This window comes from Cryptomeria japonica, chromosome 9 (assembly GCF_030272615.1).
Source record: "Cryptomeria japonica chromosome 9, Sugi_1.0, whole genome shotgun sequence".
Lineage (NCBI taxonomy): Eukaryota > Viridiplantae > Streptophyta > Pinopsida > Cupressales > Cupressaceae > Cryptomeria > Cryptomeria japonica.
The window spans coordinates 273,887,753-273,902,784 of record NC_081413.1 but is presented as its reverse complement, the minus strand read 5'-3'; the positions used below and the strand labels follow the sequence as shown (position 1 = coordinate 273,902,784).

The 15,032-nt window shown below is 35.8% G+C and overlaps 1 protein-coding gene across 2 annotated transcripts in view; it reads left to right on the top strand.

The window, feature by feature from the left end:
* Positions 1-9,612: 9,612 nt before the first annotated feature.
* LOC131033000 (nudix hydrolase 19, chloroplastic) overlaps positions 9,613-15,032 on the top strand; it is a 108,064-nt gene continuing 102,644 nt past the window's right edge. Inside the window, exons 1-3 of one of the 2 annotated variants that reach the window (XM_057964104.2) lie at positions 9,613-10,423; positions 10,514-10,654; positions 11,619-11,723. In XM_057964104.2, coding sequence (XP_057820087.2) covers positions 9,947-10,423; positions 10,514-10,654; positions 11,619-11,723 — 723 coding nt within the window. In that variant the 5' untranslated portion in view covers positions 9,613-9,946. The remainder of the gene's footprint in view (positions 10,424-10,513; positions 10,655-11,618; positions 11,724-15,032) is intronic. The other variant, XM_057964103.2, reaches the window with a different exon arrangement.

Genomic DNA, 15,032 nt, shown 5'->3' with positions numbered 1-15,032 from the left:
TTGAATTGCGGTTTTGCAGGCATCTACATAGCCGCATACTGCATCGAAGAGGCTCGATTTTGATGATCCACCACAAGTTTAGGATCACATAGTGTTAGTTTTGGTCATATAATGACCAATACATGTAGATATATTCTACATTTTTATTGTATATCGATTTGGACATGGCATACATTTTTGTAATACTTGTATTGACTTGGCAAACATGCCTTTTTATATATATATATATATAAATGTTGATATTCGATCCAATAAATGTGTACTAAGTTCATTATTTTGTATTTGTTGTATTTTGTGGTTGTCCTTTTATAAAGTTAATTGATCATTTGCCTATGCAATACACAATATGAATATAAACAACAAAAATCTATGATATAGAACATTGCAATCGTGGAATATGATTTGATAAAATTTCTAAAATGTTGAATTAAGCCTACAAAACTCCTTGTATTCAGTTCATTATTGTGTATTCGTTGTATTTGGTGGCTGCCCTTTTATAAATTTAAATGAATATTTGCCTATGTAATCAACAATATGAATATAAACAACAAAAATCGACAATATGAATATAAACAACAATATGTGTGTGGTGCGAGAGCACCCTCACGCTTGTAATGGTCAAATTTTGGTTGTCGTATGCACAAACCAACGTCACGAGCGCGTCCGGGTGGGCAGGTTTATGCTAGTCATGCTCCTCTCGTGCATCCCAAAGCGTCGGAACGTCGAGAGTCATACCCTACCGACGCGATCTCTCATGTGCCCTAAGTCCAAAAAATTATCAAACTTTGACGGACTATTTCTTCCAATCTAGGACACATATGATCGATCTGTTTGAATTTGTGGGGTCATGTTAGGCTCCTCTACAATGTCCTATCACGGTTTTTGATGACTCAAGCCATTTTCAATTGGTACCATTTTTTCGCCTACTGTAAAAACCGTCAGTTGCATGCAATGCAAAGTTGCAGGATAGGCTAGAATTGATTTGGTTCATTGTGCGCACAAACTGACATCACAAGCACGTCCGGGTGGGCAGGTTTACGCTAGGCATTCTCCTCTCATGCATTCCAAAGCGTCAAAACGTTGAGAGTCATACCCTACCAGCGCGATCTCTCAAGTGCTCTGAGTCCAAAAAAATGTCAAACTTTGACGGACTGTTTCTTCCAATCCATGACACATATGATCGATCTGTTTGAACCTATGGGGTTGCGTGAGGCTCCTCTACAATGGGCTATCTTAGTTTTTGATGGCTCAGAGCCATTTTCAATTGGTAGTATTTTTTCACCTGCTACAAAAATCGTCAGTTGCATGCAATGCAAAGTTTTAGGATAGGCTAGAATTGATTTGGTTCGTCATGTGCACAAAATGACATCACGAGTGTGTCCGTGTGGGCAGGTTTATGCTAGGCATGCTCCTGTTGTGCATCCCAAAGCACCGGAATGTCGAGAGTCATACCCTACCAATGTGATCTCTCAAGTGCCCTGAGTCCAAAAAATTGTCAAACTTTGACGGACTGTTTCTTCCAATCTGGGATACATATAATCAATTCGTTTGAACCTGTGGGGTCACGTGAGGCTCCTCTACAATGGACTATCTTGGTTTTTTATGACTCGGAGCCATTTTCAATTGGTAGCATTTTTTTGCCTGCTGCAAAAATTGTCAGTTGCATGCAATGCAAAGTTGCAGGATAGGCTAGAATTGATTCGGTTTGTCGTGTGCACAAACCGACATCAAGAGCACGTCTAGGTGGGCAGGTTTACGCTAGGCATGCTTCTCTCGTGCATCCCAAAGCTTCGGAACGTCGAGAGTCATACCCTAAGTGCAGACACAGTTGCAGTGGGGCCTTCAATGACCTTAAAAACTTCTTTTGAGGTCATTGAGGCTCTTGGGCAAATAAAACTATGTCTAAGTACTCCATACACACTATATTAATAACCGCGTGCACGTTGTTAGTCCATAAAATGTTGGCAAGCCCAACGATATTTTTTTCCACCATGTACTAATAAGTAGTGCGTACGCGCTCCTACGCCTAAAAACTGTTATGGCAAGGCAACAAAGTAATAGGCTCAGTACCCCGTATGCACTTACAAGTAATAAGTAGTGCGTACGCGCTCCTACGCCTTAAAAATGTTATGGCAGGGTAGTGAACTAATAGGCTTAGTACCTCGTACGTGCTTACAAGTAATAAGTAGTGCGTACATGCTCCTACGCCTTAAAAATGTTATGGTAGGGTAGTGAACTAATAGGCTCAGTACCCCGTACGTGCTATTTGTAGTAAAGAAAATGTGAAGGAAAAGGGGGAGAGAGAGAGGGGGGGGGGGAGGGGGGGAGGGAGGGAGCGAAGGAAGGAGAGAAGAATGGGTACGGAGGAAGAGAGAAGGGGAGAATTCTCAATCCCAGAATGACAAATTGATTATTCTTTTTAAACCTGAAAATGACAAATTGATTGTTCTTTTTAAACCCTAAAAATGACAAATTGAGTGTTCTTTTTAAACCAAGATAGCAAAATGTGAATTTGTTCTTTGTCAATCACTCGTGAATGTTCATTTTATGCCAACATTGCAAAATTTGTTTGTTCATTTTAACCAAGATAACAAAGTGATTTTTCTTTGTAACCAAGATAGAAAAATGGTGGTTCTTTTTAACCAAGATAGAAAAATGTGAATTTGCAAGATTTTATGCAATATGAATAAAGGTTCTTTTTAAGCCATCATTGCAAAATGTGAGTTATCCCACAAAAACAATTTGTTAACGCTCCTCTTTTAGATCTTGCAGCTACACCTTGGTTAGACAATTCGTTAGCAAATAAAATCAAACAAGACAAATTTTAAAACAACCAAAAACAAAACAAATTTAAAAACTAAACCAACAAAAAAAAACAAAGAAAACTAAAAGCAAAGGTAACAACAAAATAAATAAATAAATAAAAATAATTAAAATAAATAAATAAATTAAAATTAAAAATTAAAAACTAAATAAAAATAAAAATAAATATAAAATATAAAATAAATAAATAAATAAAAATAAATATAAAATATAAAATAAATAAATAAATAAATAAATAATAAAACAAAAAAAAAACTAAACTAACCAATAAATAATAATAATTAAAAAAATGAACAAAATGAAAAAAATAAAAAATAAAAAACACACAAATCCTAAAAAATAAACACAAAACTGAACACTGAAAATGGATTTGTGAAAAAGATTTAGAACCTTTCAAGTAAATGCAATTTCGCAGGTGGAAAGATAAGTTTCATGTCGGGTTCACCAAATGAGACGCTATGAAAATGAAGGTTAGCATAAACCAATAGGAAATCATGTTAGTAAGAGCTTTCAACCATAAGAAAAACATGAAGTCATATCCATCCAAAGCATTATCAAAGAAGATTAACACAAGGGGTTAGTTAGGAAATAAATAAAACGAAATTACTTCCCCATGATGCTCCCTATGCCATGGCTCTTCCTTGTCCTCCTCCTCTCCAAGATCTTGCTGTTATGTGAAGTTTGCTCTCAGCTTGAGCACTAGCACAAATGGATGTCAAATGGAGGATGGGAGATGGTTGATTATGTGAAGTGTTGAATGCTTGAAGATGTCAAAGGAGTATTAATGTTAATTGGCAATTTCAACTAGTGGAAGAGCTAAAACATAATACAAAGACTTCCTACAAAACATTCAACTTCTAAGCAAAGTAACAATGCATGGATAACTCTTGTGTGTGACTCTTCAACAATGAAGGAATGAACTCTATTTATAGGAAAAAATGGCAAATGAAGAGTTGAGATTGAACTGTTTGAGGAAGGGTTAGGATTGCTTGAGGAAGTGTTGATCTTCAATCCATGTGCTCTCTTTTAAGCCAATCACATGTTGACAGGTGTCAACAAGGGAAGGATTGAGAGGAGAGGGGGACAAAGCATTAAATGCTTGAAGACTTGAAGGAAACCATTAAAGGCTTAAGAGGACTCTAGAAGGAATCCATTAAAGGCTTGAAGACTTTGAAGGAAGCCATTAAAGACTTAAGAAGACATTAGAAGGAAACCATTTAAGTCTTAAAGACTTTAAAGGAATCCATTAAAGGCTTGAAGACTCTAGAAGGAAACCATTGAAGGCTTGAAGACTTTGAAGGAAGCATTAAAGGTTTGAAGACTATAGAAGGAAACCATTAAAGACTTGGATACTTTAAAGGAAGCCATTTAAAGGTTTGAGGTGATGGGTTTTGGGTTAACCTTTGGTTTAGGAATGTGCAAACCATTAAAGGGTGATTAGGCTAATAATAGGGGTTTGGACATGATTAGGAGAAGGGCTAGTGTGCAACTTGAATTTTCTGGAAAATGCAAGTGGGTGAGGGATTTAGGAATTTAAATAAATATTTATTTATTTAAATGTGAGAGGGGGGTTAATTAAACAAATATGATTTTTTTATCTAACTAATTGTCTGAATTTGGTTAAGTGAATTAAATTAAATAAATTGAATAATTTATTTAATTAATAGGAGAATATAGTTAGGATTAATTAATTGAATATTAATTTAATTAATAGTTGAACGATGGTTAAATAATCAAATAAATATCAAATATCTATTTAATTAAATAGATAGAAATAGGTGTCTACATCGTCAAATGTAGATATCAAAAATATTTTTGGGATCCGAATGTCGCTTAGAATCTCCTAAAATTTAATCGAAAAAGCATCAAACAATGTTCATCGATTGCCAGTGTCTAAGGTTTCCGGTTCTTCAAAATCTAATTCTCTTTGTCTTATTTTATACTTTCTAGATTTGTATTCCTTCTCTTTTGAACCTAAAACCTGTAGACACAAGAGAGGAAAAATGGTGTTGGGTAGATAGGGGTTTGTCTCAATCAAACCCTGGGTTGGAATTAACCCTTTAATGAAAATAGATAAAGAGGAAAGTTGTGAAGTAAAATATTGGACGCACAATATTATACCTCAAGCTTGATCTTGCTGATGAAGATGATGATGCAATGCTCTTTGAATAAGAGCCACAAATGTTGATGCAATAACATGACATGACAAGGCACAAAAGAATAAATCATGAAAACACACTTGCATGAAGATTGTCGCAACTCGTTTCTCCATAATGCTCAATTTTGAAGAAATTCGCTCTTAATACTTTCTCTAAGAAGTGGTTGAATAATGGTGGATTAAAAGGAATTAGGAAAGATTCTCTTATATATGGTTCCAAAGTTATTTCATAAATTAGGTTGACCTCCAATGGTCATATTAAAATACCAGGATTGACAATCAATTGACGAGAACCGACACACCAACATATTAAAAAATAGGCTCAAACGGGGGAACTATGGCGCCTAGTGCCCTAGTTCACCTAGAAAGGGATGAAATACAAGTAGCACTAGTGTACTCATATTTAGAGATTTAGATCACCATATTATCATATGACATCAATATTCTAGTGCAAAGCCAAAAATAGGCTTGGAAAAGAGCTAGGAGGACACACATTAAGGCAAGGGCACAAAAAAGGAGTGTGAAATTGTAAGGGGTTACAATTTACAACACTACAAAGAGGAGACACTCGCTTCCTCGCTTATTAAAGAGTTTACCCAATGCAGTTTATAGGGGGCTACTCGCTTCCTATAGTCTAAATTTTTTATCAACAACTTCTTATTACCTAGGAACATGCTATGAAGAATGAAAGACACGTGTCTTGCCTTATTTGTTGGGTCAATGTTCTCCTTGGGCACCTAGGAGACACTCTTCTAGATTTTTCTCTTTATTGTTGATTGATTGAGGACTCCTTGATTATTTTGACCTTATCCATTTGAAAAGATCCTTAATAACTCCTAAATGCTTGGAAATGAACCGAAATGATGGAAAATACCTCCTATCTTCCATCAATTACTATCCAAGTCACCAAACTACCCCCTATATGCTTGCAACTATTCATAACTTACCATTACATTTCCCTAATTGTTGCAACTTTCCTCAAACATGTTTATAAAGCATGTGAAAAAGGCATTGAAATGGCTAGAACCTCCTAGGGATGCAGGAAATCTTCTAGGACCTTATTGACACATGTGTCATACATCTACAACTCCTTCATCATCACATCTTCATCATTTGTACATTAAACCTTTGCCATTCAACTTAATCTATTATGTCTTTGCTCTCTAAACCACTATCTCCACAAGTGATAAGATGCTTGTTCATCAAACCTTTATCATATGAAAAACATCTTTTGTATGTAGGTGTTGTATCCCTTCTGAATTGTCCTTTATCATTTTCTAAAACAAACCACTTTGATTTCTTGATAGTCATAATTCTCCACCTGTTGTGTTTGTCTTATATTCTCATGTTTGTCACATAGGAATTGATATCTCCAAACACTTTAATTATGCTTTGGCCCAACACAACACTATCACGCTTCTTTCTATAATCTCTACTCTCTTTAATGCATATCATAGTGCAAACTACCTTATCCTATGTCACTTCATGCTTGTCAACCTAAAACTATCCTTAGCTATTTCATGGCCCTGCTAGTGTTCTTTGGTGTTTATCAAATAGACTTTTAACTTCGAGAAAAAAATTGTTTTTTTTTCTTTTATCATTTGTCAACATGGAGACTGTCACCATGTGATATTCTTCATGCTTTTAGCATTGTCTTTGTACTATGCCTCTTACAAGTGCATAGACAAAATACGTCATTGCCATATGTAGACTATCTGACACTTGTTTGGTAAAACAACATGTCTATATCTTGACCATCCTCCATGTCCTGTACACCTCTTTCTTCGTACCCTTTGGTGTCTTTGGTTGGCTCAGGCTTTTCATGGTCACACACAACCCACAACTTGGTTTTCACTTTCTTTTCCTCTATGCCTTTTGTCCCATGTTGACTATGCTTAGAAATTCTTCATAAGATTATCATTTTTTATTTTCTCTCTAGCACTTTCATACTACGAAACCCTCTTGTTTCATTTTTATTTTCTAACCATATTGTCATCATAGTCACTTGATGCTTTAAATTTGGATTTTTTTTTCATTGTCCACTTGGAATTTGATACTATCTAGTACTCATAGGTCTATCCAACCTACACTGTAAACTCTATCCTTTTATCTTGATTGTTCACTATATTTTGGTGCTATGTACATAAACTCAAATTTTTGGTGCTATGTAGCCTCCCATTGAAGATTCATAAACCTAGCCTATGAAAAACTTACACATAGACATAAACATGATGAATTTACAAGATTAAGAAAATCCTCAATGCAATTTTTTTAAAGAACTTGGAACTATAATCTAAGTTATATGAACCTCATAATAACTACTTGATATTATCCTTTTTTACATAAGATGAAAAATAAAATAAATAAAATAAATAAAATAATAAATATAAGTTTATCTTAGGCCCCTAACATTCAATACTATATCGTATGATTGTTGCAAGGTGTGCGCCCTTGGTCTCCTTTCTTTGTGCAATGTAGTGCTTAGGTTTGCGACATGGCTTAATCGCCTCTCGTGGATTCATTAAGTCTCACAGTTGTATCAAGTATTAACATGTTGATCTTTTGGTGCAATGGCAACCGTGTCTCTAACAAGTGGTATTAGAGTTTGGGTCAAGGGTTCAAACCCCTCACTTGGGTGGGGGGGGGGGGATTGTTGCAAGGTGTGCACCCTTGGTCTCCTTGTTTTGTCCAGTGCAGTGCTCAGGTTTGTGACATGGCTTAATTGCCTCCCATGGATTCATTAAGTGTCACAATTGTATTAAGCATTAACAAGTCGATCTTTTGGTGCAATGACAATCATATCTCTAACAATGATTTTTATTAATAATGGTCTATGCAGGAATGTAAATGTGACATTACTAGAAGCATGAAGAAATCATAAAATAACATCCTACCACATATCCTTGAATATGCTTTCTTTTTAAATTAATATCTTCATTACATTAGCACACATGATTCATGAATTTCACATGCATGCCGGAGTGGGAGGAAATGCATAGGATAAAAATGCATACTTGGCAATTTCATCCTCTCTTTTACAATGATTTTTTTACCTTGTAGTCATGTTTCTAAAACTTGCCTTATTTATGTGTAAGTTGGCCATAGCCTTAAGTTTAACACTCTAAACACCATTTTTCCAACCATAGAACTAGAGTAGTGTAAGTCCTTAGGGTTTTCCCTTAATAGACTATACAACTAGCATAGTTTTGTCCCCTAATAGATTTGCGCATGCCACACTCCCAACTTTTCAAATTTTAATTTTATCACTCCCAAAGCCAATAATTTAAAAAATTGGTTGTTGCATATCATTTTGCTTGCAAAAGCAATCTTAATTGAGTGTCTAGAACCTTGCATTTAAGGACAAGCCCTAAGTAATTATTATCCTAGTCGTTGAACAAATTGTCATCATAAATACTAGCTTAAACACATTAGATCAAGTAACTGCATCATGCTTGCATAATCAATAACATATACTCCATCATCCCACACACTCTATATTTTATCTTACATTTGATCCTTGCACATGCAAAAGGGTTTGCCTCAATATCAAGAGAGTTTTATATTCCCATCCACAAACAACAAAACCACAAGGTGTTTTTCAACATCCAATTTGCCTTAGATAAATGTACACTTAAAGGCAAACAAAATTTAAAGATCAATATTTATGCAGACAACCATATGCATAAGATGTGATTGCACTGATAAGACGAGATCATGGATGCACTTTTGTCCTAGATATTAGAAACAACAAAATTAATTTGACCCTATTATGTACATATCATTTTAGTATCTAAACCTTATTGCATTAATCTAAACATATAAACAATAAAAAAATAAAATCGACAAATTACTTTAAAAAAACCAAAGATCCTTTTACCAGCGTATTTCTATTTATTATTCATCAAAATTGTTTATATAAACTCATTTTAATTATTTTACCATCTAATTGTTGTCTTTTTTTTATAGTTAATAAAAACTCACTTTACAAGAAGTGTATTGACAAGTTTGACCTTATTTAGGGGAAGCTTATAGCTAACTTTGTGCACCCACAAATCCTAAACGGTACATCAGATTTCAACGATTTTTTTTGCTTATCTCCGTATGTGACATAACTGTTGATAACTATTGTTCTAGCTTCTAGGTAGTAACGACACATGTTGTGGGATGCGTTATGCACACAAAGGTCAAAAGATACACATTTGAAAGTGTTGCTCGATACCTACTTAAAGATGTCCCAATACCTGTGCACTTAAAATTGTCAATACTTATGCACAAATGCCACATAGTCGTGCATTATGGATACCAATAAAGGTGCACAAATGAACCAATTATGGTCCAAAAATGTTGACTATTAAGACTAAAATGGACAGCTAATAATACATATGAAATTTATTAATGAACTTTTAATTATCATCTTTTAAATTTATTAAAAATCAATAATTAGAAGGCTAAGATGCACAAGAAGTGAACTGTTTGTTATTGAAACTAAGAGACTACTGTTGCTCTTCCCTAGGTACGTAAAATGCTAACAAATTTCTTTGACTACCTAACCAAGCCTGGAGAATAATGGTAACTCCCCCAATTTTAAATGATAAAAAACAATGAAACGACGGTTACACGTGAATGAAAATCGCAATAACGAGCAGCCTTTTTAGTATAACCTTAGATGATCTTGCTTTGTTCGTTCCGGAGTCAAATATGCTCCGTTCTTCGCTTACCTACTTTCAATCAAGCCAGCACAACCACAGCCAAACGAGTTAACGAAATTTGTGAGGCTGACCACAGCGGGCCTAAATGACTATTAGTAGGTGACATTTTAGGCCACTCAGGGTGGTACTCATTTATTAGGGGGTTCAACAAATTGTTTGAATCACAATTGCCCACAATTTTTTTTGAAGGCGGTTGAATTGAAATGAAACAAAGTTTGGCATAAAAAAAAATACACGAATTAAGCTTTGAAATTCAATGGCGACAAGCAGTAGAGAGCATGCTTTTGCAGGCAATCCTCTGATAGGTACTGCTTCAACACCTACAGCTTCCTCTGACATTGACTCAGCGGTAGCCTCAATCCACATGCTCTGGCTAAACACAGCAGAAGATCAATTGGGTCATAAAATATTACCCTTTAAGCAAGGTAAGCCCTTGGTGGTATCTACAATTTCGTCTGTTGATGCAAGCCAGGTGCTCACGTGGCATCTTGCGTGGCAAAGCATTTATAAATGCAAGGAATCGTTCCAGAGCTCAGACGTGCAATTGGGCGAAGATCTATTGGTCTATTTGGGTCAGAAAGATGGGGTGGTGTATTGGGCTCTTGATTTTACAGAGACAGGGCAGCAGTCCCCATTGAATGGGCAGGGTGCTTACGTGGAGCTGAGGACTTTGATGACAGCCACTGATTTATCTGATGAGAATTCCATGGCAGAGCTCTCAATTGCAGGCCATGTGAGTGTTGATGAAATTGCTTTCAATTTGTCTCTTGCATTGCATTTCAGCGTTAATAATGGTTTTTTAGCCTCCTTTGTTGCCTGACAGGCCAGAGCACTGCTAGAATGGCACAGCCTTTCCCAATTCTGTGGGAAGTGCGGGACAACGACATTGGCCATCGAAGCAGGAAGACGAAGGCAATGCCAGAATAGTAACTGCAAGAAGAGATTTTACCCACGTGTGGACCCTGTAAGTCTTTTTGGATGTGCTTTTAGGCCAATTTCCATCAATTCTCAGGGTCTAAATCTCTAGAAAGAAAAAAACTGGTATTACTAGAGCATTGTCAGCAGACCAGAGCATCCCGCCAACATATATAATATTAATTGTCCCAAAAGGAAAATAAGAATTGCAAAATTAAGGACCGACTGGACCGACTCACCCAAAGTAGTGGTAGATGGGCCCTCCTGAAGACACCTCAAGAACAAATCATCTCTAAGGCATGTAGCTGGAAAAAGATAAAACATGATTCATATTTTGATGATGTGCTTCTGGGATTGTCATTTGGTACTGTAAATTGCCCTACAATCATAGATCAAGACAATCAAACAAAGTAAATTTGTTCTAAAACTAAATGGTAAATACTCATAAACAAGCAAACATATTTGATAGCTTCTAAAAATGAATTTGGACATCAAATTTCATCTCATCTTTTCTATTGCAAGTCCGTGGATGTGGACAATTGCGTGAATAATAACAAGGGGGCACCCACCCAAAGATCTCGGTTTAGTCTTTTGTTTAAGAACCCATGTCCACAGGACCAAGTTATGAGTTGCAGCAAGGAAGACTTAAACTTTGATGTTTCTATCTTTTTACAGCTTATTCAAAACATCTGATACAACTGCATGAAAATAGTTGCACAGTTGTATATATAAAATAATACCTAACTGATGATTATTTTTGAATTTTTTTGAAACAGCTTATTCAAGACACTTGTTAAACTTTCTGAAAATAATTACCCATTTGTATACAGAAAATGCACCTAATTGATTACATTTACCAAAAAATTGTTGCCAGTAAAGTTCTCTTATTTTCTCAAATATTTGCATATCATATTTATGTTTCTATTTAACTATGCTATGCTTGCACAACAAACAGTACCGATAGAACTTTTGTCCTTGGTTAGTATTTGTTTATAACTTGAATTTTCGTACAGGTAGTGATCATGCTAGTCATCGATAAAGCAAATGATCGTGCATTGTTGAGTCGCCAGGCACGTTTTGTACCTCGGATGTGGAGCTGTCTTGCAGGATTCATAGAGGTCAAACACTCTCTTAAAGCCTCAATTATGTGCGTCAAGTTTATTGGAATAGATATCTGAGAGTGTTCTTCAAATATGTTGTAATTCAATTGAGACTGTAGGAGAGAAACAGGGAACACTTTTGGTTCAAGCAACTTGATCTTATTAGAATATTATAGACAAATAATAGGCAGATCATTATTTTTTCCTTTTCAGAAAATGGCATGTAGCTTAAGTTTAACAGATGGAGCACATTCCCTAATCCTTAGAGACTCTGAGGGATTACAACCCTTTGTTCTAAGCCAATATATTGCTCAAGCCATAAGTGGCATGGAATTTTTGAGTTTTTATTGGGGCCAGGCTTATGGGAAGTGCAAATCATTTGCTGGGGGTTGGGGATTGGTTTGGTATGAAAGGGGACGAAATGCCAATGCTCAAAACACTAATCAAGGCTATTAATGATCAATTCTTCAAACCCGAAAGACAAATGCAAGAAGATGGATCTCGTTATAATGTCACTATTCATGAACATCTATCTATGGATTTGTGATGATGTCTGACATTGTTTGTGCAAGGATAGCTTATGCATGTAAAGGGAAATCTATATGGTTAGCTAAACCTTCCACAAATTTGTCTTCTAATTGTCAATGCTACATGATAATTAGCATCCCATCCGTAAAGGTAAACTACTTTCATGTAGTTCTACGCCATTATGTAACTATAGGCAAATATGTCTTATCTCAAAGCTCCGTTCCTCTTAAGGTAGGAACATGGACAGGCAAATTTTGTCGATCAGTTTGCATATAAACAACTCAAATGGCTTCACATTCTCTTGCCTTGTAATGACCTGGATTTTGTTTCAATTTAATAATTTTGATTTGGTGACTCAGATGTAGCTAGTGTTTGTACCTTGAGTTGCACTGGCTGAAAATCGAAACATAAAACATCTTTTGAGGTTGATTTTATGTTGTGCTTTGATCAACTGCCTGTAATGTACCCTTCCCAAATTGCACTAACTTTTACCTATAAACATAAATTACACAATTTATGGTTAGGGTTTGGACTTACCAATCAATCAACTCGTTAAACAAAATGCACTCTTGTATGTAGAACCTGCATATAACGCATAAGAACAAATACAAATACATATTCATCTTATCGTTAGTGTTAGATCAAATACTAAAATTATAATGCATAACAGTTGGAGAGACAAAGACATGAAGGTTTGCTTGGAGCCATTTCTACACCAAGCCCAAGAAAGGTTGCCTTCTACAACCTTCTTGCTTCACTTGGCAGCTCGCACTTGCTCACCTGTCAAGTCTGCTTCTTGCTCACCTGTCAAGTCTGCTTCTCTTATTTATCATGTCTTGTGGGGGAATGGTTAGAGAATGTAATCGGGTTCCTTGACTCCTCTGTGCAAGGGCCATCCAAGCTCTTGATGCCACTTTGGTCATCCTAGGATGGCTTACTTATGAGCCCCTCGCTACCCCTCCATCACATTACCTACCCCTCCTCCATGAGGGTGTATTCTTATGATGCAAACATTATTTGAATATTATCTAAAGAAACATATTTTATATTTATAATGACATGCACAATTTGATATGTTTCTCATACTTAATCATGATTGATTTCCAATAACATATGATTAATTTTAATGTGATAAGTATAGTCTTTCCTAAGCACATTATCCCCTTTAGGTAGCTATGTTAGGAGTATAATAGAATGCTGTAAATAACGTAATGCATTTTTAACATGTATTACCAATATGACAGCAAAGATGTATTGACTGATACAGCACACCTGTATTGAGAATGGTTGGTGAATTCCTTGTTCTTTTGTAATGGCTGTGATCTGCAATTTCTTCTCCTTTATTTCTCCACTTGATGATCGATACTTTCTGATATTGCTGTATAAATATGCAAAGATGTTACTGCTGTTTGGTCTGATACGACCTCACAATTTGATATGATCTCTGTTTCTTGATACTTTCAATCTAATGTAGGTTTTTAACAATGGTTTGATATCGCTATTTCTAATATTTAAATTCTTTTGCTTATGTGATGAATCCTGGTATAATTGTGGTCCTTAGTGGATCGATTGAATTCTGTTTCAGATTTTGATACTTGCTTTTACAATGGGTGGGGCTGTCCTTGATTGGTATTGTTAGTTCCTCATGCTCCCATGCTTGATGTCTCTGCTGCTCAACTTCAGCAACCAGACTTGAATAAGAACAGATTATAAACTCCTTCCTGGATGATCATCGATAGTATAAACTAAACTTATTTTTCCTTTTTTTCTACCCCATCATCCCCTTGGCAATAAATACCCATCCATATTAAATATCTTGGTCATTGAATAGTTGCATCCCTTTGCTTGGGAATGGACACATCATCATCCCTTCTTAATCACACTTGTTCACGATTTAAGGACGTTGGTTAATAACACAAATTGTGCCTTTATTCCTAATCGCCGTCTTGCATTACTAATCATAATCACTGCATTACTTTATTCACTTGTAATTTAGATAACTTGACCTTTCCTTGGGTGATAGTGATAGTCATTTCTTTCTCATATTGCTATCTAATCCATCTATCGCTGCATACATTGTTTATATGTTTTTATCGCTGATTTTCTTCTTTGGAGATGATCGCCGTCTTTGCTTATTCATCAACAAGCTGTCCATTATGAATGATGTCTCTGACACTCAAATTGCGGTTATCCTCATTAGACACTGCCTCCCTTAACATGGCAAATATTATATATCGATGATTCCAAACAGGATAGGGCTTCATGACTTTTTGTCTTGGGCACCATAGTCTTTTCTGTAGCAAATCATCAATGACAATTTATCCACAGCTTCTAATTCAGTTAGATTGGGTTCCGATGCGGTCTTGGCTTGGAAGCTATCATTTATAAAAATAATACAAGGAGCTTTCTTAGGTTAGCAACCTCAAGCTTAATGAATTCTTATCTCGTATTTCAAATTTGGATGGGGACATCACACTGCCACACTCAGTGACACCTTATATGCTGCCCTAATTTATTCTAGGATCGGGTACCTCATTGTGCATTGCACATAGAAAAATGGTGTATTTCAGAGAATATCCAGATCTTTGGTAAACCTGATCAACAAAGCCTTTAAATCTGGCTATTGGGTGGGGTTGGGGTGGCAGGGAGGTGAGAATTTTGCTTATAATTTTTTGATGGTTCTAGCTTGGGCTTTGGTGGCATCACAAAAGTTACTGGGGTTTGTAACGGTATTGTACTTTTCTATTGTTGCCATTTTTCTTTTCCCTTCTTGGAACCTCTTAGATTGTAGCAATGGGT